Source organism: Plasmodium berghei (genome assembly GCF_900002375.2).
Source record: "Plasmodium berghei ANKA genome assembly, chromosome: 14".
NCBI lineage: Eukaryota > Apicomplexa > Aconoidasida > Haemosporida > Plasmodiidae > Plasmodium > Plasmodium berghei.
Window position 1 is genome coordinate 2,522,298 of NC_036172.2, and position 27,406 is coordinate 2,549,703.

Consider the following 27,406-nt stretch of genomic DNA (forward strand, 5'->3'; position numbering starts at 1 on the left):
AGTACAATATTATTTATTAAAATTAAGAAGCAAACTATATATTTAGAAAAGTAATAATTATAAGTTATTTTTAATGTATACATTAATTGAAAGTTTTAATGGTAGAAAATATAAAATATAATTAAACTATGTAGAATAAGTATATTTTATATGGGTACATATTTGTCTTAAAAAATAATACTTCCCTTATCTCTCCTATCTAAAATGTAAATATAACAATTTAATTACGCATAGTTTTCTATTATACTTTAAAATTTGCATTAATACTTATTTATGTGTTACATATTTAATATTTACTAAGTATTATTTTAAAAAAAATGTGCATTCAAAGACTTATTTAAGCTTATAAATAGTATAATAAATACGGTTTCAGTGCTAATTGGCGTTTTAAACCGTGGGAAAGATGTGCAAAATATATTATAAAATTACCAAATAAGGTATATTTATAAATTGAATTGTATAGGAATAAAGATAAAGTTATTGATTTATTAAAATGAATTATGAATTTATCCATATTAATTAAAAATAATATTAAAATTATGTATATGCAATTAAAAAATGTAACAATGCAACTTATTTTGTGAATGTTATAATTTTAGAAAAGTCTATATTATATATTATAAGAAACAAGTATATAAAAATTTAATATATTTTAAAAAATGAATATTTATATACTTTTAAGGATTATAGTAATAATATAATTTTTTATTTTTTAGATTTATACAGTATTTAATTTTTATAATTGAAATCATTAAAATAGAAGATATAAATATATTATTGTTCTATGTTCAAACATACTTTAAATTCTTTATAAAATTATATCCATTTTTATAATAAAGTTATACCAGATGTTAGTAAGAACAGCATTTTTTGTATAAAATGCATCATATTTATATTTAATCAAAACTGTATTAAGCAATCCTATATTTAAGGTAATTCAACTAATTGTTATAAAATAAGTATAATATGATTTTAGTAATAGTGCTGCGTTATTATCTTATATTAATTTAATTATTGAAAAACATATAATATATTTAACTACAAACAGTTGTTATATATAGGGTTAAAGTATTTGCGTCACATGTTGGGGTGAGTTTATATAAAACAGAATGATTCTACTCAATTTAGAAATCAAAAATAAGATTCCATTATAATGAATAAGAAAGTGGTATATGCATTTGTTAATAATAATAATTTCCTTTACATGTTTTGATATTGTATTATATTTAAATATCATTAAACTTTATTTTAATAAAATGTTCAATAATATACATTTCTGATAATTGTTTTTAAATGTTTTCTTAGTGTGAAAAGTTTATGAATATATGGGAGGATTTCCCCGATACATTGACCAATGATAGAAAGTATCAATTTAAAGATAAAACATTTTTAAATAGTTATTGTGGTAGTTATAGTTGTGATACTGATCTCCAAAAAATGAATGCTGTATTTTTTTATTTGGTTAATGAATTCTTTGGGCCTTCTGGTGTGTTTAAGAATAATGAAAAAAGTAATATCAATGCTGTTGAATACATTATCATATGGTTAAGTCATATGTTAAACCTAAAGGATAGCACAGGAAACATTCTAACAAATTTTTATAAAATATATATAAAAAATCAAGAAAAGTATAAAAATACTATAAATGGTGTTGAAGGTTGTAATAATTATGATGATCTTATATATAAAAAAAATGAATTGATGAATATTACTAATGAAAAATTGTCTAAATTTTATGCTCCATTTAAATCATTATGTAACATGTATAATGAATTTAATGAAAACAAGAAAGATTGCACAAACTGTTTGAATGATGCTAAAGAATTTGTTGAAAATTTTAATGAACTTAATAAAGATTATAATAATGGTAAAGACAGTCCCTATAATCAATTATTGTCTACTTTATCAACTGATTATGATAATTTAAAAAATAAATGTAACGGTAATTCATCCTTTCCAACTATAGACAAACCAAATATTACTCCAAAATGTCCTGAACAAACTTCTGAACAAAATTCTGAACAAATTCATGTAAATATTTCTACAAAAAATTCTGAACAAACTCATGTAAATATTTCTACAAAAAATTATGAACAAAATTTAAGTTCTGCAGTAATTTCTGAAGATGCACCATTAAGTTCGTCGATAACAAACAAATTAATTTCAGTTTTATCGATATTTGGTGCAATAGCATTTCTTTTAGGAATTTCTTATAAGGTAAATAATAAGGAATTTAAAAATTATTTGCGTTAAATATATGCAAACGTTAACAAAAAAAATAATGTGTTTATCGTTTTTATATTAGTATTCGTTATTTGGATTTCGGAAACGAGATAAAGAACAATATTTAAGAGAAAAAATTAAAAAAGTAAAGAAGAAAATGAATCATTAATATATGATTCGAAGAGTAGTGATAATTCCAGGAATAGTAATAATGATTTATATATTTTAAGAAACTGTCTATTGGGAAGTAGCTTTTGCATAATTTTTATAGTTTTTATGTTGTGGAATCCATATTTGGGTTAGGGATGAGCATTATATCTTTAATTTTTTATAATTTGAACACTAATTAAATAAATGTACCATCCCGTATTTTTAATCTCGAAATAAAATCCAAATATGCAACAAAAAAGGGGATATAGCCATTAATATGAAAGGAGTAGCATAACATATTTTATAAGTTATAATACATATGTTTAATTCGTTCATATATATTATAACTTCGCATTATATAGTTTATTACAATTTTTTGGCTAACCATATATAAGAACCCTTATTATATATTATATAATACTTTTAAGCCCATAATTATATTCAACTATGCATAACACAATATGTTTTTTATTTCATGAATGTTTTATTTAGTAAAATTTATTATTTATATCATATTTATTTTTATTTAAATCATGTTATACACCTGAACTGTAATAATAGATGTTCATAAAATATAGATTCATAAACATCGATCGAGAATCGATAAAACAACATTATCTATAAAATATTATTTGCTTCTAACATTTTTTGAAGTTTTAATTGTATTTATTATTATCTTTTTGCATTTCCTTTACATTTGTATTAAAATCAATTAGTATTAATAGAAATTCCTTTATACGCTTTAATTTATTTATCATAAAGATATAATAATATATTAATCACTATTAATTTATAAATTTGATAGTTTTGAGGTATAAATATATTATACTTTAAAATAGTTAAAATATTAATAAAATTTAATGTTGTAATACTTATAAACAATTTGGTATATAAAATTAGCGTTGTTGTACTAATATATATAATATTGTATCAACGACCAAACACACAAATATGTTAAATTTGGGAAGCATATACAAATATATATTAATGTAAATTATATAGAAAAGGTATGAAATAATTAATTTTAACTAATAATATTTTTATTATGTTACTATATATATATAAAATCACAAATATATTGTTATTGCTAAATAATATGTTCTAAAATACTTAATTTAAAAACTATGAAACAAGGAGATATTATACATTGATTTAAAGTATTTTCATTAAGCGGACTAATTATTCCGTCGTACTATACATTGATATAGCAGTAACAATAGATAAACGTATTAAATACGAACAAATCATTAAATTAATTTGATTCGAATATGTTGATATATATTAATTATATATATTATTAAACTTGTAATAAGAATAAAATTATATGCACAAAAAATCAAATGAAATATTATAGCCTTCAACGAAGTATATCTTTAATGTGGTAATATTAAAACTAACATTACCAAGCAAAATAATATTAATAATTCTATAGTTTACTTAAAAATATGGTTTTTCATCATAAAACTAAATATAGTTTATTATAAAGCATGCATTACAATATTATTTATTAAAATGTATTTGTACATATATAATATCAGGACATTCAAAAGGTGTTACACATTATAAAATGTATTTTAATATATATATCAATTAAAATATAAAAACGAACTATAAACTGATCATGTTATATCCTAAAAAACTATAAATATTAATATGAAAGAATAACCATGTCAAAACATTTTCCATAAAATATAATAGTTAAATTTGTAGTGTTCATGAAATGAAATACTCATAAGTACATTTTTATATTAAATGATGTGAAACATTTACATACAAAATAAATTTTCATATGATGAACAAGTGATGGTTAATTATAGTAATTTAAACTATATATCATCCACAAAATTAAACATATTTTGTTAATATAAATATTCCAATATTAAATTGTTAAAAGCTATTACGTGGGTTATATGTTTTAACCTTTAAATCCATATAGCAATATGTTCATTAAATTTAACATATTTTGTGCTCTACGTTTTATCTTATCATAATTTTTTGGATAGGATTTATCATGTCGGTTCTATGAAAAATACAAAAAATGATAAATACATGGAAGAAATACTTCAATTTACAAGGACAAATATAATATATTATTCATATATACATTTATACAGAAATTATATATTTTTGATGGATAATGAAATGTAATTATTATAATATTAAAAATTATATATTGGTTACGGATTCGACATAGGTAAGACCAACGTGATCGTATTCTTTTGTGATAATAAATCCGAAAAAATTAGCAAACATATTTTTTAATACTATCTGTCTAATAATATCGTCAAAATCAATATGATCATTGAGCAAGTTTACACCTTTTTTGCCCTTTTTTTTATTGGCACTGGTTTCGTCATTTATATTTATCGATGTATTGGCAAAAAATGTTGTATTCGATTCCTATAAAATGAATAAATATATATTTAAATAAATTGTATGTAATAACTTGAAAAATATGATATATATCGAGACGAAGGAAAAAAAGATCTTCTTACTTCAGCTATTGTAAATAACCCAAAATTATATTTATGGAATGGTGTGACGCTATATTTTTGTATCAGTACCAAATTTGAATTGTGTTTGAGGACAATTCTTGGTATAAATAAAACTATAATTTTATATAAATGCAAATTAAAATATTATGGAGTTTAACAAAACAAAAAAATAGTGGCATAAAACATTGAATAATTACACAATAAATATAACATAAAAGTGATAACCATATATTAAATTGTTTAATTAACTATTTTTTATATACCTTTACTATCATTGGAACCGAAACCATATAAATCCTTGGGTTCATATAACATTTTTACTATTTGATTACACTAATGACAACAAAAAAAATATATTCATATAATAATAATTATATTTTTTTATTCAAACTAAATTTCCCAACATAAAAAAATATGTTTGTTATTTATACCTTATTTGGATTGCGGATTTTACGATAAAATTTTGCAACGTCTATACCTCCATAGTCCGTAAAACTTATAAATCCTTTTCCCTCGAATGCATAATAACTGCAATTACTATTTTAATTACAATAATATTTTAAGCGATCTATAACATCGCACATAATTTCTGATGCTTTTTTAGCTTCTTCATAATCAGTACACGATAGTAAGTCTCGATTTTCATGATTTTCAAACTCTATTGATCAAAGTGGAATTATTTTTAATTTATAAAATAAACAAAGCGAAATGTATTTATAAATAGTATTTTGATGATCAAATCGACATGCAAATGCTTATTTGGGCGAATATGCATTTAACACTTCTATAATGGCACACGTATATGTATAGTTATATTATATAAGCGTACTTTCTTACTTATCATTATTTGAAATAAGCTTGGTTGTATAATGATAGTCTATAATAAAATTACCTTGAGCATCTTTATTTGGAATAAGATTATCTAAATATTCTTTGTCTGGAATAAGATTATCTAGATATTCTTTGTCTGGAATAAGATTATCTAAATATTCTTTGTCTGGAATAAGATTATCTAAATATTCTTTGTCTGGAATAAGATTATCTAAATATTCTTTGTCTGGAATAAGATTATCTAAATATTCTTTGTCTGGGGTAACATTATTTTTGACAGTTTTTACCAAGTCAATTGGGGCTATATTTGATTTGATTAGAACATCTATATCTGGATACGATTCCGTTATAAGATTATTATTTTTCATAAATTTGTCTATCTTTAAAGCATGCTCTAAAGAATCATCGCGTAAATCACGCGCAGTTGCAAAGGATTTATTGTCCACATATACGAAGATGCTTATAAGAAAAAAAAAAATTTTAATATAAAATTTATTCATTTTTGAACTTTACAAACAAATGTTAAATTATATATTAGTATTTTTTTTAATTAAAAATTAACAATTCGAAAAATAGCGCACGCACATTAAAGTTGAAGCAAATAATTTTCTCCAATAAAGTATAAAAAACAAATATTTATTTAAAAAAAATACAAATTATTATTTAAACGAGAAACTTGTATCCTTTATCAGATTTATAAGTTCATTATATTTTTTATTTAAATAATTCAATCACAAGACGACGTCAATAACAGAACCTTTCATAAATAATGAATATCAAAAATATTATGATTCACAATCTCATTAATATTATAATATCTAAAAATAAATAACTTTAATTATATTATATAAATGATATTTTTAACATATAGCATTACGAATATACAAGTTTTGTATTTTTATAATTAACTAAATTCAATTTAAAATTTATAAAACATCTCATTATGTATGGAATTACATATATATTTATATATAATAGAAAAAAAAAGTTGTTATTACCTAATAGAAAATCAATCATTTAAAATAAAAATATAAAAGTAAGAAAATAATATAAAAATATGTATTTATTTTAATATAATTATTTATATTTACATCAGTAATTATATTCAAATAATTGTTTTGATATATTTTCCATTTGTTTTCCAAATTTTTTTTGATAATGCATAGCTTTTAATATAAAACATTTATTGTATTTTTAAATATTAAAATAATTTAATCTGAGAAATTCAGTTAATTTTATATATTAATAATACTATAATAATAACAATATTTTTTTACCTCATCATAATAATAGTATATTAAAATTTATATTATGAGAATCACACATTTTGTGATTTTTTTATCACTTTTAATACAAATTTTACTAAATAACATTTTTATAGCAAAATTTTTAATTTTATAAAAATTGTGTATTGGTAGTAATATTGACGTCCATACTTTTTTATAAATGAATACAAATTATAAATTTCCTTTTAATAGTAAAGCATAATATATATAAAATTAAAAAAAATACAAATAAATAAAATGCTGAAACATAAAGTTGTTAAGCCAAGAAATATATATATAATTAATTTATTTTTTAATTATAATATTCTTGTTGAAGAGGTGTTCATATTTGATGGATCAAGGTTATGTATTATGGGTTATAGTTTTGTTCACTGAATCTTCGTTTTGAGTTAAGGCTCGGGGATATTGTAATTTAATTTTTTATAATTTGATAATATTTATTGGTTTGTAAATGTTGAACATATATATTTACCATTTCCGTATGTTTAATCTCGAGTTGAAGTCTAAATATGCACCCCCAAAGGGACATAGGCGTTAATATGAAAGGGACTGCATACCATATTTTCCATATGTTATAATACTTATATCTAATTCGTTCGTATATATTAAATGTGGCAATATTATAACTTCGAATTATATATTTTATTGCTAATTTTTGGCTAACTATATATAAGAACCCTTATTATCTATTATATAAGACTTGATCCATAGTTATATTGAATTTTCCACATCATAATGTACAATGGATTTCTTTATTTGGTGAAATCTTTTATTTAGTAAAACTTATCATTTGTATCATATTCATTTAATTTAAATAATGTTATCAAACTGAACTATATAGTAATTTCATATATCATGGTATAAATTATAATTCGATTCGTTTTGAATAATCATCTACATTATAATATAGCTTCAGGTTAATGGGAATATTTTTATTGTTAATTAAAGATATTACCAATATAGAATTGGTAGTCATAAAATATAGATGCATGGTATATCGATCTAAAATCGACAATACAACGATATCTATAAAATATGTTTTATGTATCTAGCATTTTTAGTAACACAATAAAAATATACATATTAATAGTAAATTACATTATAGATATAGGCATACTATCCTTTTATTTTTCGATTATATATAGTTTCATTTTATGCTAAAGTTTTAAATTCAATAATAGAGATAGTTCTATACACATTAATTTATTTACTATAAAGGTATAGTATTAGATTAATCACTATTGATTTTTAAATTTTAAAGATTTGAGGCACAAATAAATTATTTTTAAAATAGTTAAAAGAAAAATATAAGTATATTAATAAAATTTAATGTTATAGTTTGTTATAATACTTATAAAGAATTTGGTATATAAAATTAACGTTATTGTACTAATATATATAATATTGTATCAATGACTAAAACCTGAAATATGTTAATTTTGTGAAATATATACAATTATATATTAATGCAAAGTATATAACAAAAGTATGTAATAATTAATTTAATTTGAATTAATAATATTTTTATTAGGTTATTATATATATATAAAATCACAAATATATTGTTATTGCTAAATAATATGTTCTAAAATACTTAATTTAAAAACTATGAAACAAGGAAATATTATACATTGATTTAAAGTATTTTTATTAAGCGCACAAATTATTCCGTCGTACTATACAGTGATATAGCAGTAACAATAGATAAACGTATTAAATACGAATAAATATAATGTTTCTAGTTGATACATTACATGAATATAAATTCATCACATATATTATTAAAGGCATGATAAGATTAAAATTGTATGTATACAAGATTAAATGAAATATTATAACATTTATTTAAGTAAGCTTTAATGCGATAATATTAAAATTAACACTACCAAGAAAATAATATTAATAATTCTATAGTCTTAAAAATATAGTTTTTCATCATAAAAATAAGTATAGTTTATTATAAAATATAAAAACAAATTACATCTTTAGAAAAGTAATAATTATAAGGCATTTTTAATGTATGCATGAATTGAAAATTTTAATGGTAGAAAATATAAAACATAATTAAACTATATAGAATAAGTAAATTTGATATGGCTACATTCTTGTCTTAAAAAACATAATTCCCTTATCTCTCCTCTCAAAGTGCAATATGCCAACCTAATTACGCATAGTTTTCTATTATACTTTAAAATTTTCATCAATACTTATTTATGTGTTATATATTTAATATTTACTAAGTATGATTTTAAAAACAATATGCATTTAAAGGCTTATTTAAACATAAATATCTTAATAATTACGGGCTCGGTGCTAATTGTTGTTTTAAACAATGGAAAAGATGTGCAAAATATATTATAAAATTACTCAATAAGGTATATTTCTAAATTGAATTATATAGGAATAAAAATAAAGTTATTAGACTCATTAAGATGGATTATGAACTTATTTATATTAAATAAAAACAATATTAAAATTATGTATATGCAATTAAAAAAGGGAAAATTCAACTTATTTAATAAATGTTATAATTTTAGAAATAACAATATTATATATTATAAGAAACATATATATAAGTATTTAATATATTTAAAAAAATGACTATTTATATACTTTTAAGATTATAGTAATAATATAACTTTTTATTTTTTAGATATATACAGTATTTAAGTTTTAGAAGGGCAATCATTAAATCATAAGATATAGATATATTCATTTTCTATGTTCAAACATAAATACATGGAAATATACATTAAATTCTTTATAAAAGTATATATATTTTTATAATAAAGTTATACCAAATGTTAGTAAGAATATCATGCTTTGTGTAAAATTCATTATATATATTTAATTAAAATGTATTAAGCAACCCTCTATTTAAGGTAATTTAGCTAATTATGATAAGCATAAATAGAACGTTTCTTTACTAATAATTTTATTATGTATAATAATTTAATTATCGAAAAACATATAATATATTTAACTACAGACAATTGATATTTATAGGGTTAAAGTATTTGCGCCACATATTGGGGGCAGTGTATATAAAAATACCATGATTTTACTCAATTTACAAATCAAAAATAAAATTCAATTATGATGGATGCCGAAATAGTATATGGATTTTTTAATAATAATAATTTCATTTACATTTTTTGATATTGTATTATATATATCATTAAACTTTATTTTAATAAAATTTTCAATAATACATGTTTTTATTAATTATTTTTAAATGTTTTTTTAGTGTAGGAACTTCATTTATCTAATGACGAAATTTCCCGATAAATTGATTAATGGACAGTATAAAATTGAAGATGATCAACATTTCAAACAGTATTGTAATAATGACAGTTGTGATACTGATCTCGAAAAAGTTAATGCTGGATGTTTATATTTGCTTGATGCATTTTATAAGAATTCTGATTTGTTTCAATCTGTTGCAAATAGTAACATCAATATTGTTGAATACATTATAATATGGTTAAGTTATATGTTAACCCTAAAGGAAAATACTAGTAGCTCCATGAGCCATCTACAGCATTTTTATACAACATATATAAATGGTGGTGATAAGTATAAAAATTCCATAACAGGTGTTACGGAGTATACAAATTATAAGGATCTTATAGATAAAACAAATATGATGAAAATGGATATTAAAGATATATCTAAATTTTATGATGCATTTAAAACATTATGTGAAATGTATACTGCATTTGATGAAAGCACGTCAAATTGCACAAAATGTTCGGAAAAAGCTAATCAATTTGTTGAAAAATATAAAGAACTAAATGGAGATTCTAGTAATACTGAAGGCACTTCCTACAATAAAATATTATCTACATTATCAACTGATTATAATAATTTAAAAAATAAATGTAGCAATATTGCATCTTTTCCAGAGATAAACACATCAACAAATACTGCAAAAATTACTAAACAAACTTCTGAACAAACTGTGCAAAATTCCGCACAAACATCTGAAGTTGCATTATTAAGTTCGTCGATAGGAAACAAATTAATTCCAGTTTTATCGATATTTGGTGCAATAGCATTTTTTTTAGGAATTGGATATAAGGTAAATAATAAGCCAATTAAAATATATTCAACAAGTAATTTATGAATATAAGTAAATTATACATTTTTTTTAATTTTTATATTAGTATTCATTATTTAAGTCTCGAAAACGATCTCGAAAACAACATTTAAGAGAAAAGCTAAAAAATAAAGAAGAAAATGAATAATTAATATAAGATTCGAAAATAGTGACACGTTCAAGAATATTAATAATGATTGATATATGTTAAGAAATTGTCTATTTCGAAGTAATTTTTTACCATAATTTTTATATAGTTTTTATGTTGTGGGTCAGGGTTATGTTTGCGGATCCCATATTCGGGTTAGGGTTAAGTATTACATTGCATTTAATTTTGCATAATTTGAACACTAATTAAACATATATATATTATATCCGTATGCTTAATATCGAGATGAGGTTCAAACATGCACCCCAAAGGGGTTCTTCCATTAATATGAAAAGTGTCACATAACATTTTTTCATAAGTTATAATATATATAATTGAGTGTTCATGCTTATTTAATATTATTAAAAAAAATGTCTATGTTGTATATATTAATATAGATATTGACTATATATGAAGCCGTATTATGCTATATCATAATTCCTATTATATAAAATTTTTTAATCTATGGTTATATCAAATTATGTATAACACAACATGTTTCTTTATTTGATGAAGCATTTTATTTAGTAAAACTTAGTATCATATTTATTTTAATTTAAATCGTATTTTGATAACCGAATAATATAATATTATTATATATGAAGGCATAAATTATAATTAGATTCATTTGAAACAATTGTCTACACTACAATATATATTCATATTAATATGTGTTTTTAAGATTAAATAAACATATTACCAATATATAATAATTAATCATAAAATACAGATGTCATAAATATCGATCGAGATTCGAGAATACAACATTATCTATAGAATGCATATGTTATGCATCTAATCATTTTTTTAAGTTTTAATTGTAGTTATTATTATCTTTTTGTATTTTACATTTATATTATAATTAATTAGTACTAATAAAAGTTAATTTATGCGCCATAATTTATTTATCATAAGGTATAATAATAGATTAATCACTATTAATTTTTAAACTTTATAGTTTTGAGGGATAAATAAATTATATTTTAAAATAGTTAAAATATTAATAAAATTTCATATAATATTTTAATAATTATAAATAATATGATAAATAGAATAAAATTATTATATGCCTATACATATAACCTAATAAAATACTTTACTAATATTGAAATATTGTTTTATTGTGGAAACTTCATATAATTAAATATTAATTTTATCGAAAGACACAATAATACATTATAAAGGTATCACTGTTATATATTTTGTTAAAGATCCAATTTGGGATATGTGGTTTTATATTATAAAAAATCGGATAGATAAAAGGTTAAAGACTCAATTAATGTTAAATTTCTTTTTATTATTCCATATTAGCATGCATTATATTATCATTGTTTAATGAATCATCATTTTTAAATTTAAAATAGCATTGTTTTATCATAAAATTAATAAAATATAGAATTTTTAATAAATTATTTGAATGTATATACATTGATAACTATAAAAATAAAATATATAAGATAAAAACGAACAATGCAAAATAGTTAACGAATATTCATATAAATTTATATATTAAAAATGAAAATACATATTATCTCTCTCCTACTAAATGGTAATATAACAACCTAATTAAAGAGTGTTTTCTATTATACTTTAAAATTTACATCAATAGTTATTCATGTGTTAATATTTACTATATATTATTTTAAAAAACTAGTTCCATTCAAAGGCTTATTTAAACTTATAGCTTAATAAATGCGGATTCAGTGCTAATTGTCGTTTTAAACCGTGGAAAAGATGTGCAAAATATATTATAAAATTACCAAATAAGGTATATTTTTAAATTGAAGTACGTATGAATAAAAATAAAGTTATTGAAATGGATATATATTAAATAAAAATAATATTAAAATTATGTATATGTAATTAAAAAAGGTAACAATGGAGCTTATTTTGTAAATGCTATAGTTTTAATAAAATATTGGTATATAGTATTAGAAACAACTATATAAATATTTAATATATCTTCAAAAATAACGATATTTATATACTTTTAAGGATTATAGTAATAATATAACTTTTTATTTTTTAAATTTATACAGTATTTAAGTTTTAGAAAGGCAATCATTAAAAAATAATATATAAATATATTCCTTTTCTATGTTCAAGCATAAATATAAGGAAATATACATTAAATTCTTTATAAAAGTATATTAATTTTTATAATAAAGTTATACCATATTTTATTAATAATAGTATTTTTTGTATAAAATACATCAAACCTATATTTAATCACAATTTTATTAAAAAACCCTTTATTTAAGGTAATTTAGCTAATTATCATAAAGAGGAATCTAACTTTTTTTTAGTAATAATATTGTTTTATTAAGTATAATAATTTAATTATTAAAAATTTATAATATATTTAACTACAAACAGTTGTTATATATAAGGTCGAAGTGTTTGCGTCACATATTTGGTGCACTGTATATAAAAACAGTATGATCTTACTCAATTTACAAATCGCAAATAAAATTCGATTACAATGGATGACTATGTGATATATGAATTTTTTAATAATAATAATTTCCTTTACATTTTTTGATATTGTATTATATATATCATTAAACTTTATTTTAATAAAATTTTCAACAATGCATATTTATAATAATTTTTTTAAAATGTTTATTTAGTGTAGTAACTTCCTTTATCTAACGATGGATTTAAAATATGATTCGAGTAATAAAAACTATCAAATTATTAATGAAGATCATTTGAAAAAGCATTGTGATAACGAAAATTGTGGGAGTGATTTCGAAAAAATTAGTGCTGGATGTTTATATTTGTTTGATGCGTTCTTTAAGAATTCTTCTTTGTTTGAGTCTGTTGCAAAAAATAACATCGATATTGTTGAATAAATTATTATATGGTTAAGTTATATGTTAAACCTAAAGGAACAATTATGATCGACGACGAATCTAGAATATTTTAATAAAACATATATAAATAGTAATGAAAAGAATACAAATTCTATAAAAGGTGTTACGGAGTATAGTAGTTATAAGGAAATCATAGATAAAAAAAAGGATTTGTTGAATATGGATATAGATAGTAATATTATATCTAAATTATATGATGTATTAAAATTATTATGTGAAACGTATTCTGCATATGATAAAAACAAGAATGATTGCACAATTTTTTCAGAAAAAGATCAAAAATTTGTTGATAAATGTAATGAACATAAGTAAGATTATAGTATTACTAAAAATAGTTCATATAGTAAAGTATTTTCTACTTTATTTACTGATTATCAAAATTTAAAAATTAATTGTAGCAATATTTCATCCATTCTAGAGACAAGCACATCACAAAATTCTGAACAAAGTGTACAAAATTCTGCACAAAGTTCTGAATCGAGTTCTAAAGTTACATCACCAATTTCGTCGATAGTAAGCAAATTAATTCCAGTTTTATCGATATTTGGTGCAATAAATTTATTTTTGGAATTTCTTATAATGTGAATAATAAGGAATTAAAAATTTTTTTTCATTATATATATGCAAACATTAACAAACAAATCGTACGTTTCTTAACATTTTATATTAGTATTCGTTATTTGGATTTCGAAAAAAATTAAAAAAAATAAAGAAGAAAATGGATCATTAATATGTGATTCGAAGAGTAATGACTATTTCAGGAATAGTAATAATGATTTATATATGTTAAGAAATTGTCTATTTTGAAGTAATTTTTTACCATAATTTCTATATAGTTTTTATGTTATGGACCCGAGTTAGGGATAAGTATTATATTGCATTTAATTTTTTATAATTTGATAACATTTATTAGTTTAAAGAATTGTTTTAAATATATATAGGAAATAAATTATTAAAATATGTAAAGGATAAGTTGTAGTTTTTAATATTTATATTAAGTGTAAATATGTAAGAAAAAATGAGGATGAAAATAAACGAATAAAGAAATATATTTTTATAAATTATAAGAATTGCATTTCGTGTTAATATAATTTAATGTTAAATGTGTTGAACTATGTACTTTTTGTATTTTATTGTTAATTTGATGGTTAATGGTTTATGGGGCAATTGGTCGAATATTGGGATCGATGTAGAAAGATGACTCCCCAGTATAAATTTGGTTCTATAAGAGAAAGCTGATTTAAATAATTACAATATATAATATGAGAAACTGGTGGAGAATGAAAAGAGATAGAAAAACGTGAAAAGGGTTATAACATTGAAGAAATTGTAAAGTCGTAAATTGAGTTGATGAGAAAATGGGATTATTAAAGATATCGAAAGTTATGTAGGTCGATCCTGTACCATTTATTTATTTATTTATTTATTTTATTTTTTTATTTTTTTTTATAAAAAAGAACAATTATTTATAATTATAAATTTAATTAACTTTTTTTTTCGAAGTTAAACATTTAATATTAACTTATATTTTATTAGTTAATGTTTTGTTTCGATTTGGGTTTAATTTTATATTCTTCATATAATAAATAATTCTTTCATAATTGATATATATATATATATATAAATTACGAAATATATAATTTATATAAGACATAATACATTTTATAATAGTTAAAATGAACATATATATATAGATACGTTTTATAATATATTTCGTTAGCAAATTTCCTAGTAACTCCCAAAAGTTATATATATAATTATGTTATTATTACAAAAGATATAGATATAAATGAACAAAATGATTTATCAATAACTAGGCCTGGAATATTTTTAGATTATGTCAACATAATATAGATATTATATAAAAGTATATTTATTGAACTTACATGTTCTAATAATATTTTTTGTTATTATGCATATATAAATTAATAAATAGGTATTATAAATATTTCGTTTTACTAAGGAGAATATATATGTTTTAAAATATTTTATTCTAAAACGATGAAATAAGGAAAGTTTTTACATATATTTAAAGTATTTCTATTGAGTGCAATAATAAGTTTTTTGTAACATACAATGCTTATGAGTAGGAATAATATTATATTAATATGCTACTAAATAGTAATAAATATTTAGGCTTATTTAATTGGATTATATGGATATACGATAGTTATATATATTATTAAACTTGTAATAATACTGACAATGGATAAAATGAAAAATGAATATTATGGCATCTATCTAATTACACTTTTAATGTGATATTAGTATTAACACTATCAAACAAGAGAATATAAATTTTATTAATAATTATACAAACCCCCTTAAAAATATTGTTTTTATATCTAAAAATAAATACGTTTTATTATAAAATATACAATACATAATATATGTTTAGGTTATAAGTATAGATGTGTGCTTAAAATGATAACCTGTGTTATATTGGTTCTCAGATTAATTCATTATTCTAACCAAAGTATGAATAAAATTTTAAAATTAAAGTTAACATATTTATATGATTTAATGGTTAAAATATATCATTTAATCATTTATATACTAAATAATAAGAATGAAAAGAAATACACTAGCTACTACCCCAAAACTAATTTATGCTCATGAGCTATTTTAACTGTAATAGATCAATTAACCTAATTTGCACATTATGTTTTTTAATTTTAAAAATAAAATGAGATATTCACTCAAAACTATTCATTAATTTCATTTATATATAAAGAAGTATTAATATATAAACAAAGTTATTACACATTTTAAAATGGATCATTAATTTGTATATTGATTAAATGTAAATGCACACAATATATAACTTAATTCGAAAAAATAATATTAATTCATTTATTAAATGTTATAATTTAAACAATTTTTCTTTCATTTATTGGAAATAATATAAAAAGGTGTAATATTCCTTATTGAATAATAGCGTATATCAATATATGACATTCAAATAATGACATTCAAATTCATTTTTAACAACCATAGTAATAACACATTTCTTATTCTTTATGTATTTATAGTAACATAAGTTTTGGAACTCATTTATTAAAAAAGTAGTGAATATAATTTTATTTTCATGTGTAAACCTATAATATAAATGCATTATTATATAAAACAAATTTCATCTATTTTTGTTATGGCATTCCATGAATTTGTGTAATCGGGTTATTTAAAATATTATTTTAAAAAATTGTATTATGCATAAAATATATTATATATAGATATGATAAAAATGTTAAACAAATAGCCACTTAAGACAATTAGCAATTGTTATAAACAAAAATCGAATACCTGTTTAATACTATTATTATTCCATGCTAATTCAAGCATTCAAACTAATAATAATGTCTTTAACTACATATATTAATTATATAGAAATCTCAATTAATTAATAACCTACTTTGTTTCAATACATATATTACATAAAAATAATATTATGACAAATTGTTTACCGATTGAAAATCAAATTCAGCATAATGACTTCAATGTGGTATACACATTTTTTAATAAAATGAATTTTATTTTATTGTTTTGCATTGTTTATAAATTAACTTAAATTTCATAATATTTCATTAATATATTTTTTATTAATTTTTATAATATTTTCGTAGTGTAGCATAATTAAAAGGATTGATGATAGTTTATCCAGAGACAAATTACCTACAGAAAATGAATGTTTGAATGATGTATTATACACTGCTTATTGTCCTACCAAGAAAGATGGTCAAAAGGGACAATGTGTGACAAATGGTGATAAAATTAGTGCTGGGTTTATATGGTTGTTAACGATGCTCGAGGCTCTTAATGAGGAGTGTTCTGAAAATGAAAAAGACCATTATTTTGAATATGCTATTTTATGGTTAAGTTCTAAAAGTAATATAATTAAGCCTGGTTCGTATGTTAGTATAGATGGTATTTATAATATTCTTGAAATAAATAATTCCTTTTGGTATAATCAATTTCGTGATAAAGTAAATAAAAAAAAAAAATCTATGAATTTTGGTGATTACCATATGTGTAATCTATATAAATTACTTAATGAATTATGTACTCTAATTACTAAATATAACCAAGATAGATCAAACCCAGAAGCATATTTAGAATATGCTAATAAATGTGCTGAAACATATAAAAATCTTGTTACGAAAGCCTCTGCGGTTAAAAATTGCGATTCATATTGTGATGTGCTGTCTACTTTAAAAAGTGAATATGATAAATTTAAAGAAGAAAATAAAGATCCAGAATGTCAACTTCCTGAATTTAATGGAATAGAAAGTTGTAAGGATTTATGTAAACAAAAAAAACAAAAAGCAGAGAATGATAAGGGTTTAGGAGATGGACTGGTTGATGGGAAAGTAGAAATAGATGTCGTACCAGATGATAATCAAAGAAATCAAGAAGAATCAAGAAGTGGACAAGGTGCTACAAATAGTGTTCCAGGAGAAAATGGCGCTCAAAACACACCAGGAATAACTTTTGATATTGGTCGGTCCGTTTTTACGAGCGTATTAAATAGCACTTTCAATTTTGCTGAAACATATGAGGAGAAAATTATAAATATCTCTAATGAAATACCTGATGTATATAATAGAACTTTAGATAATATAAAAAATGGTTTCGGTGAATCTATTAATTTTTTTAATGAAATTATTGAGAATATAAATTCCGACTCTAAAAAGGTAGAAATACATGATGATTCAAGGTATAAAAGACATGAACCACACGGCACAGGGGATAAATCACCCACATCTAATGACTCACCACCGCCCCAAGAAACTCCATCTGAAGCTTCATCGCCATCAAGTTCTACGGAACAAACTAAAACACCAGAATCGTCTCATGAATTATCTGAAAAAGAAAATTATGATAAAACGGATCAAAAAGGTTCTATAAAAACAGTGCCAAAATCAGTGATTAAACTAAAAAATCCAGTAACCGAAGTAACAGGAAATGGAACAACAGGAATAGATGTTAATATACTCAAAAAATACAAACCAATTGGAATTTCAATTATAATGCTTTTAATACCCATTGCTTTAGCTATTATGTTCAAGGTAAATAAAAAGAAAACTGTGAAGTATACAATTTTTAAAATATTTTTTCACTATAAAATATTATATATTTTTCATAATTTTATGTTAGTATTTTTCATTTGGATGGAGAAAGGAATTGAAGAAAAAAAAAAACATGAAAAAGGTTATAAATATGTTTGGTGGAAATGAAAAGACAAAAAGAGTTATAAACCCAACTGATCGAAAAAAACAAGTACAAATAATTATAAATTTATCTAAAAAAAAACAGGATAAAAAGCTTACAAATCCATCTACTCAAAAAAAGCAGGATGAAAAGGTTACAAGTTCATCTACTCAAAAAAAACAAACTAAACAGTTTATAAATTCCATTTACTGGGGAAAATATCCATTATTAAATATGTATAAACTTATGGAGACCGATCCTGTACCATTTATTATTTTGTATTTGGTGTTTATTTTTTATGTTTATAGAAGAAAATGCGATTCTTTAGAATAATAAATATAATTAATAGTTTTTGTTTTGTGTTCATATTCTTTGGATCTGACTTAAAAATTCAATATAAGTAATTTGGCTTATATAAACAATTAAAAAGTGTATTTTGTGTAATATATAATATGTGTATTTTATTAATTTATATAAAACAATGACGTATGATCGATTCATGTGATTTCAATTATAACTTACTTTTCTATAACTCTAAAAATATATTAGTTTATAAATTATTTAGTAACGAAAAAAATAAATAAGAGGAAATAAATCATTAATAGATTATTCAGATGACATGAATTGATATAATTAAGATATGTCCTATTTGGAGATAATTAATTTTTAATGAAAATTATTTGGTTTATAAGAAAAATGAAAACAATAAATAAATTCCATTCATGAAAATAAATTTTCTAATATTACGGTCTGAAAAATATATATAAAAATATATGTTTATATATAAATATTTTACAATAATGCATTTTGATTAAAAGGAAGCATGTACATCAATCTAAGAAAAAAACATAAATGGATGAATATATAACATGTTCAGGTTTTTTGGAAATTATAAATATGTACACTTATTTAAAATAATATTTGTTTTAACAATTGTTGAAATAAATTGTTATGTTATTAAAATTTGTATATCGCTTACAGAGTCGACATAGGTGATATTAACATATCTGTCTTTTTTTTCAATGGAGTATGCAATTAAGTTAAAAAACGTTTTTTTAATTTTCCTTTTCTAATATGTCTTCAGAATCAATGTAAGTTATGAATAAATTTTCGTTTTTTACGATTTAGTTTTTATATTTTTTATCGGAAGGGTTGTGATCATTTATATATGCTGAAGCCATGACTACTATAGTTTTGTTTTCTGATATCTATAAAATTAATAAAAATATATTGCATAAATTATTGTGAATAATATAAAAAATATGATTTATAACGAAATAGAAGAGGAAAATTTTCCTTACTTAAAATTTTGGAGCTTAAGCATAAAAATATTTATGACGAGATCACGGCCATTTTTTGCAATGGTGTTGTATCATTACTAAATTTGGATTGTACACACGGACAATTTTTTCAAAAAAATAATAATTTCGCATAATGTAAATTAAAATATTATAAATTTGAAGACATGGGAAACAATAAATAGTATCATATAACAATGACAATACTAAATCATGAAATGTCGAATAAATAGTAACAATAATATAATGATTTGACTAATTATTTATGTTTTGTATACTTTTAACAGAGCCATTATTGAAAAGTTTTTTATAATTGGGACCCCATAACATGTTTATTATTTCATTATACTAATGGAAACAAAGAGAAATATATGTATATAAATTATAATAATTTTTTTATTTTAATTTGGTTTATAACTTTTAATGATGTTCATTAATTGATACCTCATTCTGATTAATAATTATATATTGAATTTTTTCAACATTTGTATGACCTCGATGTTTTTTTTTATAAAAATAGATATTGTAAGCATAATATCTATTACATAATTTATAACAATCTTTACTTGTAGCATAACGTTCTAAATATTTTAAAGCTTCATTAATAAATATGCACGCTTGTATAGTTTCTTTGGGATATTTACATAATAGGTGATTGTTTTTTTCATATATTTCTTCTGAATTATCATTGATGAAAATGAACATATTTATATATATATAAAAATAAAGGTATTGTATTTATATTATAAAATTTTTGCAAAGACATACATTTAATGTTTTCATAACGAAATATGTAATATATATATTGTTGTATTTTCTTACGTAAGATAACGTTTTCTTGATATGAATGTTACATATTTTATTGGACCAGGGTCAGTTGCAAGAGTTTTATTATTGACATGTAGGGAGATGGTTAAAAGAAATAAAACAATTTTAACATAAAATTTATTCATTTTTGAAGTTTACAAACAAAATATTAAAATATATATTAGTATTTTTTAAGTTAAAAATTAACAACTCGAAAAATAAGCACAAGTATAATTAAAATTGAAGCAAATAATTTTTTCCAATAAAGTATAAAAAACTATTATTTAAACGGTAAATTTATGCTTTTATCAGATTTATAAGTTTAATATATTTTATATTTAAATAATTCAACCAAAAGACAACGTCAAAAACAAAAGCTTTGATAAATAGTGAATATCTAATGTTATTATTCATAATTTCATTAATATTATAATATCTAAACATATATAACTTTAAATATATAAGCACCTTTTTTAATATATAGCATTATGAATGCACAAGTTTTATATTTTTATAATTAACTAAATTCAATTTAAAATTTATAAAACATCTCATTATCTATGAAATTATATATATATAATAGAAAAAACAATGTTGTTATTACCTAATAGAAGATCAATCATTTAAAATAAAAATATAAAAGTAAGAAAATAATAAAAAAATATGTTTTCCACAAAATCGGTAAAATGGAGAAAATTATTAATATTTAAAATTGGAGAAATATTATAATAAAATATAATAAATTAGAAACGATTTAAATGTAAATATTAATGGTGATTTGTTAATGTTGTCATTATATGTTTGTATTTATTCATATAAAAAAAAAGATATGTATCTAATATTTTATTATTTTAATTGATATTTATTAATTTGTTCGTATTAAACATTAATAGAAAAATATAAGTTTATAAAATATTAAAACCGTACCACTAAAAGCACCAACATATTATAAATTATATTAAAAACGGTGTATTTTTTAGATAAAAGTTAATATTGATTTGAAAAAAATATAGTATTTATATCCATAAACAATTTTAATGAATATAACGAAGTTTATTACAATGGTTAGATAAATTAGTTCTAAGAAAATAGAAAAAATTAATAAATGAAATAAATTCGTTTTTTTTATAGATATATTCATTTATTCATAAAATTTAGAACAAAAAACTAGTAAATATTACTATTTTGTGAATAAATATCAAGTTATCAACATTATCTCAAACTACATATATTAGTTCATTTATTTAATAAATAAAGGTAAAAATGAGAGTCAGTATTTTAAAATGCGTTCTTTTTTCAATTGTTATTTGTTCTTTTGAATATGCCCAAAATGTAAGTTACATATTATTTTATTATTAATAATATTTCATTATAGTTTTTGTATCTATTTGTTTCACATTATCCTTATATTATTGTTTCATGTATTGGTAAGTATACTTAAGTTAAACCAACAATTAAAATTAATTACATATATGTTAATAAATATTTCATTTCTTTTCAGGAACTATACTTTGTAAACGATAGAGGGATATGGCTTGAAAGGAATGTAATAAACTTTAGAAATAATAGGATATTAGCATATGCAGATAACGAATTTGATTTATATGGATTTTTATCAATCAACTTTGAATCTTGCAAGTCAACTTGGTGATTGTGTTGAAGGTAACAAAGAAATAGCACACCTTCGAAATATTATAGATTCACATATAAAGAAGCATAAAGGAAGTAGCACATCACTTGATTTAAAAAATGTAGATAGTAAGACAAAAAAAATAATTAATGAGCTTCGAAAAGAATTAGAAGAAGTAAAAAAAGAGCTTGATAATAAAAGGAATGATGAATTAGCAATACAACCAATAGAGAATAAAAAAATAATAAAAAAAGATGGAAATAGTTCTGTATCAGAACATGAAGACTTTAAACAATTGGAAAATAATAAAAATAATAAAATTGAATCAAGTAATTGTTATATGAAATCAAAATTGACTAAAAAAATTAAAAAGAAGAAAACAAATTCATCCTGTCGTATTTGATATTTGTAGCAGTTGGTGTTTCGGCACCAATAACAGGGTTTTTAGCTTATTTATACTACTCATACCGTCTGGATTTTCCATGTTTTTTTTCCTTTTTAGACTTATTAAATGTATCTTTAAATTAGAAAGCATATCAAAATAACCACTTTTTATTATTATGCTTTATTATACATGTTTAAATGACTAGAAATAATATACTTAATATTTTATGGCATAAAAGTTATATTTTTTACATTTTATATAATAATTAAATATAATTTAATTGCTTGTTATATTATTATATATTTAAATTTGATATATAATCACGTCATATAATTAATTTGTCTTTGTTTAGTATTTATCAAAAACTCATTTATCCTTATTTCCATGCATATATATATTATGTATTAATGGATTTCGAATTTACTCATTTTTAGCTAGTATTTGTAATTATTTTAAATAAACTAATTTAAGCACACTTATTAATAAAATTATAAGCTATATTAATGGTTCAGATTTAGGTTTAGAGTTGCGTTTTGGAGAACTCGTATTTTGGATCATGATCCTGCAGTGTGGGTTATAGTTTTACTCTATGGAATCTATTCTTTGAGTTAGAGTTATATTTTTATTAATTTGTTTATAATTTGATCATATTTATTTGTCTATAAATGGTGATTAAATATATATATACTATACTCGTATGTTTAATTTCAAAATTAAGTCCAAATATGTACCACCCAAAGGAGCATATCCATTAATACGAAATGAGTTGCATAACATTTTTTCCATAAAGTGTAATATTGATTTAATATGATTAAAAACAGGATATTGAATATATTTAATATATAGTATATTGACTATATATGAATTCATATTATCTGTATCATAATTATTTATTACATAAAACTTGTTAATACATAGTTATATTGAATTATGCATATCATAATATATGTCTTTATTTGATGAAACATTTATATTAGAAAACTTATTATTTGTATAATATTTGTTTAATTTAAATCGTATTTTGATAACCGAATAATATAATATTATTATATATGAAGGTATAAATTATAATTATATTCATTTGGTACAATTGTCTATACTACAATATATATTCATATTAATATGTGTTTTTAAGATTAATTAATCATATTACCAATATATAATAGATATTCATAAAATATAGATTCATAAATATCGATCGATATCCGACAATACAACGTTATCTATAGAATGCATTTTATGCATCTAACATTTTTTAAGTTTTAATTGTAGTTACTATTTTCTTTTTTGTATTCCCTTTACATTTGTATTAAAATTAATTAGTAATAATAGAAGTTGCTTTATATGTTTTGATTTATTTATCATAAGGTATAATAATAGATTAATCATTATTAATTTTTAAGTTTTATAGTTTTGTGGTATAAATAGATTATATTTTAAAATAGTTAAAAAATAAAATATAAGTATATTAATAAAATTTAATGTTATAGTTTTTTCTAATAATTATAAATAATATGATAAATATAATAGCGTTATCATTATATGCCTATAACATATAAACTACATAAAAATATTTCACTAATAACTAATATTGAAATATTGTTTTTTGTGAAAGCTTCATATAATATAAGTATTACATAATATTATCGGAAAGACACATAATAATACATTATAAAAGTATCAACCGCTATATATTATTGTTAAAGATTCAATTTGAATTTGTAGTTTTATATTCTAAAAATATGAATCAATGGTGAAAGGGTTAAAGCCTCAATCATGTTAAATGTCATTTTATTATTCCATATTAACGCGTATTATATTATCATTTTTAATGAATCATCATTTTTTAATCACAAACAGGATTATTTCATATAGAATTAATATAATATAGAATTTTAAATAAATTATTTGAATGTATATACATTAATAACTATAATAATATAATATATAATATAAAAATGAGCAATGCAAAACAGTTAACGAATATTTATATAAATTTATATATTAAAAGAGCAAATATATCTTATCTCTCTCCTCTTGGAGGGTAATATAACAACCTAATTAAACATAGTTTTCTATTATACTTTAAAATTTGCATCAATAGTTATTTATGTGCTAATATTTACTATATATTATTTTAAAAGCAATTTACATTCAAAGGGTTATTTAAACTTATAAATAGCTTAATAAATGCGGTTCAGTGCTAATTGTTGTTTTAAGGAATGGAAAATATATGCAAAATATATTATAAAATTAACCAATAAAGAATATTTCTAAATTGGAATATGTAGGAATAAAATAAAGTTATAGGACTCATTAAAATGGATTATTAATTTATCTTTATTCATTAAAAACAATATAAATTTATATAATTTGCATAGAGATGTAACATAACTTAATTTGAAAATACTATAATTTTAATAAAACATGGTATATAGTATTAGAAACAGATATATAAGTATTTAATATATTTTAAAAAATGACTATTTATATACATTTAAAAAATATGCTAACAATAGATTTATTAATTTTATATTTACAGTCTCATGGGTATTAATCTATTTATTAAAACATGAGAAACAAATTTGTATTTTTCTATATTAAGACATAATATAAGGGAATGTGTTTTAAACTTATTACAAAAATCCTTAAAATTTTATAATAAAATTATAATGGATATTATTAATAATTATGAATTTATGCATAAATTATGTTATACATATGACCAAAATAAATATCTCCAACTTAAGGCAGTTTAGCTAATCTGTATAAATATATATAAACTTGCTATGGTGTTTCTATTTATTATTACTTTATATTATTTTTTAAATGAATACTAAAAAAAATGAGTTTAACTACAGATAATTGTTATATATAGAATACAAGCTTGCATCCCCTATTTTGATGCAGTATATATGAAATTAAATATGACATACTAATTTATAGCTCAAAAATAAAATTTCAATATGACAATTGTGATGTGGTACATACAATTTCTTGAATAAAAGTGTTTGTTATTACGCATTTTTTATATTGCATTATCTATAAATTAATAATATGTTCATTTTAGTAGACATTTTTATTTTATTTTTTAAAACGGTTTCTTAGTGTGGAGAGTTTGAAACTATATGGAAGTTTTTTCCCGACGAATTAAATGAATCTGGAGAATATGATTTTCGAAATGAATTTTTAACGAATACTGCCCTGATGAAAACTGTAATAACGATATCGATAAGATTAATGCTGGATACTTATGGTTATTTAATAAATTTTATGGGGATAGTGATAAATTTTCGAATTCTGCAAATGACAATATTAATATTGTTGTATACTTTATGATGTGGTTAGGGTATAAAGTTAAATCAAAAACCACAAAGCGGAATCAACAAGTTTAATGATTTTTATAGTAATTATATGGAAAGTGTCAATGAGTATAAACAGAATATAGCTGATGTTAAGGAATATACAAGTTATATAGATCTTATAAATAAAAAAAAAAGAATGATGAATATTTCTAATGAAAATATGTCTAATCTTTATGATGCATTTAAAATGTTATGCAACATGATTAATAATGCTAAAAAAAATGATAATGGAAAACATGTTTAGAATATGCTAATAAATTTGTTAATAAACATAATGAACTTAAGAATGATTCTAATAATATTCAAGGGAATTCATATAATAAAATATTGTCTACATTATCAAATGATTATACTTCTTTAAAAATACTTATTATGATTCTAATATAATAAGTAAACTACCAAGTCTTATAATGGAAAAAAAAACACAAATTTCTTTAAGGCCTAATGGATCACAAGATATGTTCTCGAGTGAAACGCTACCATCAAGTACTGAAATTGAAGTATCAATTTCTGAAACTGATGTATCAGATTCTGAAAAAACACTATCGAGTTCATTGAAAATAAGCAAACTAATTCCAATTCCATTTATATTGGTTGCAACAATA

The 27,406-nt window shown here is 20.8% G+C and overlaps 5 protein-coding genes and 3 pseudogenes across 5 annotated transcripts, besides 3 other annotated features; 6 read left to right on the top strand and 2 right to left on the bottom strand.

Moving 5' to 3' along the window:
* Positions 1 to 1,153: 1,153 nt before the first annotated feature.
* PBANKA_1466121 (BIR protein) lies at positions 1,154 to 2,392 on the top strand (the record flags this gene model as incomplete). Its single annotated transcript, XM_034568055.1, has 3 exons — positions 1,154 to 1,168; positions 1,306 to 2,217; positions 2,306 to 2,392. 3 exons carry the CDS (start codon positions 1,154 to 1,156, stop codon positions 2,390 to 2,392), a joined length of 1,014 nt encoding a protein of 337 aa, XP_034424491.1.
* A 1,896-nt stretch (positions 2,393 to 4,288) lies between these two features.
* On the bottom strand, positions 4,289 to 6,199 carry PBANKA_1466141 (fam-a protein; the record flags this gene model as incomplete). The annotated part of the gene is made up of 6 exons (XM_034568056.1): positions 4,289 to 4,393; positions 4,555 to 4,773; positions 4,869 to 4,981; positions 5,132 to 5,201; positions 5,444 to 5,526; positions 5,761 to 6,199. 6 exons carry the CDS (start codon positions 6,197 to 6,199, stop codon positions 4,289 to 4,291), a joined length of 1,029 nt encoding a protein of 342 aa, XP_034424492.1.
* A 3,885-nt stretch (positions 6,200 to 10,084) lies between these two features.
* On the top strand, positions 10,085 to 11,232 carry PBANKA_1466161 (BIR protein; the record flags this gene model as incomplete). Its single annotated transcript, XM_034568057.1, has 3 exons — positions 10,085 to 10,099; positions 10,233 to 11,066; positions 11,152 to 11,232. The coding sequence occupies 3 exons, from the start codon at positions 10,085 to 10,087 to the stop codon at positions 11,230 to 11,232; spliced, it is 930 nt and encodes a 309-aa protein (XP_034424493.1).
* A 2,482-nt stretch (positions 11,233 to 13,714) lies between these two features.
* Positions 13,715 to 14,838, top strand: PBANKA_1466181 (annotated as a pseudogene).
* Positions 13,715 to 14,838: a sequence feature (BIR protein, pseudogene;~PIR protein, pseudogene).
* A 2,718-nt stretch (positions 14,839 to 17,556) lies between these two features.
* On the top strand, positions 17,557 to 19,649 carry PBANKA_1466201 (BIR protein; the record flags this gene model as incomplete). Its single annotated transcript, XM_034568058.1, has 3 exons — positions 17,557 to 17,610; positions 17,732 to 19,174; positions 19,263 to 19,649. 3 exons carry the CDS (start codon positions 17,557 to 17,559, stop codon positions 19,647 to 19,649), a joined length of 1,884 nt encoding a protein of 627 aa, XP_034424494.1.
* Positions 19,650 to 20,127: 478 nt separating this feature from the next.
* PBANKA_1466221 lies at positions 20,128 to 21,567 on the bottom strand (annotated as a pseudogene).
* Positions 20,128 to 21,567: a sequence feature (fam-a protein, pseudogene).
* Positions 21,568 to 22,684: 1,117 nt separating this feature from the next.
* Positions 22,685 to 23,454, top strand: PBANKA_1466241 (fam-b protein; the record flags this gene model as incomplete). Its single annotated transcript, XM_034568059.1, has 2 exons — positions 22,685 to 22,753; positions 22,999 to 23,454. 2 exons carry the CDS (start codon positions 22,685 to 22,687, stop codon positions 23,452 to 23,454), a joined length of 525 nt encoding a protein of 174 aa, XP_034424495.1.
* Positions 23,455 to 26,402: 2,948 nt separating this feature from the next.
* On the top strand, positions 26,403 to 27,406 carry PBANKA_1466261 (annotated as a pseudogene; the record flags this gene model as incomplete).
* Positions 26,403 to 27,406: a sequence feature (PIR protein, pseudogene;~BIR protein, pseudogene).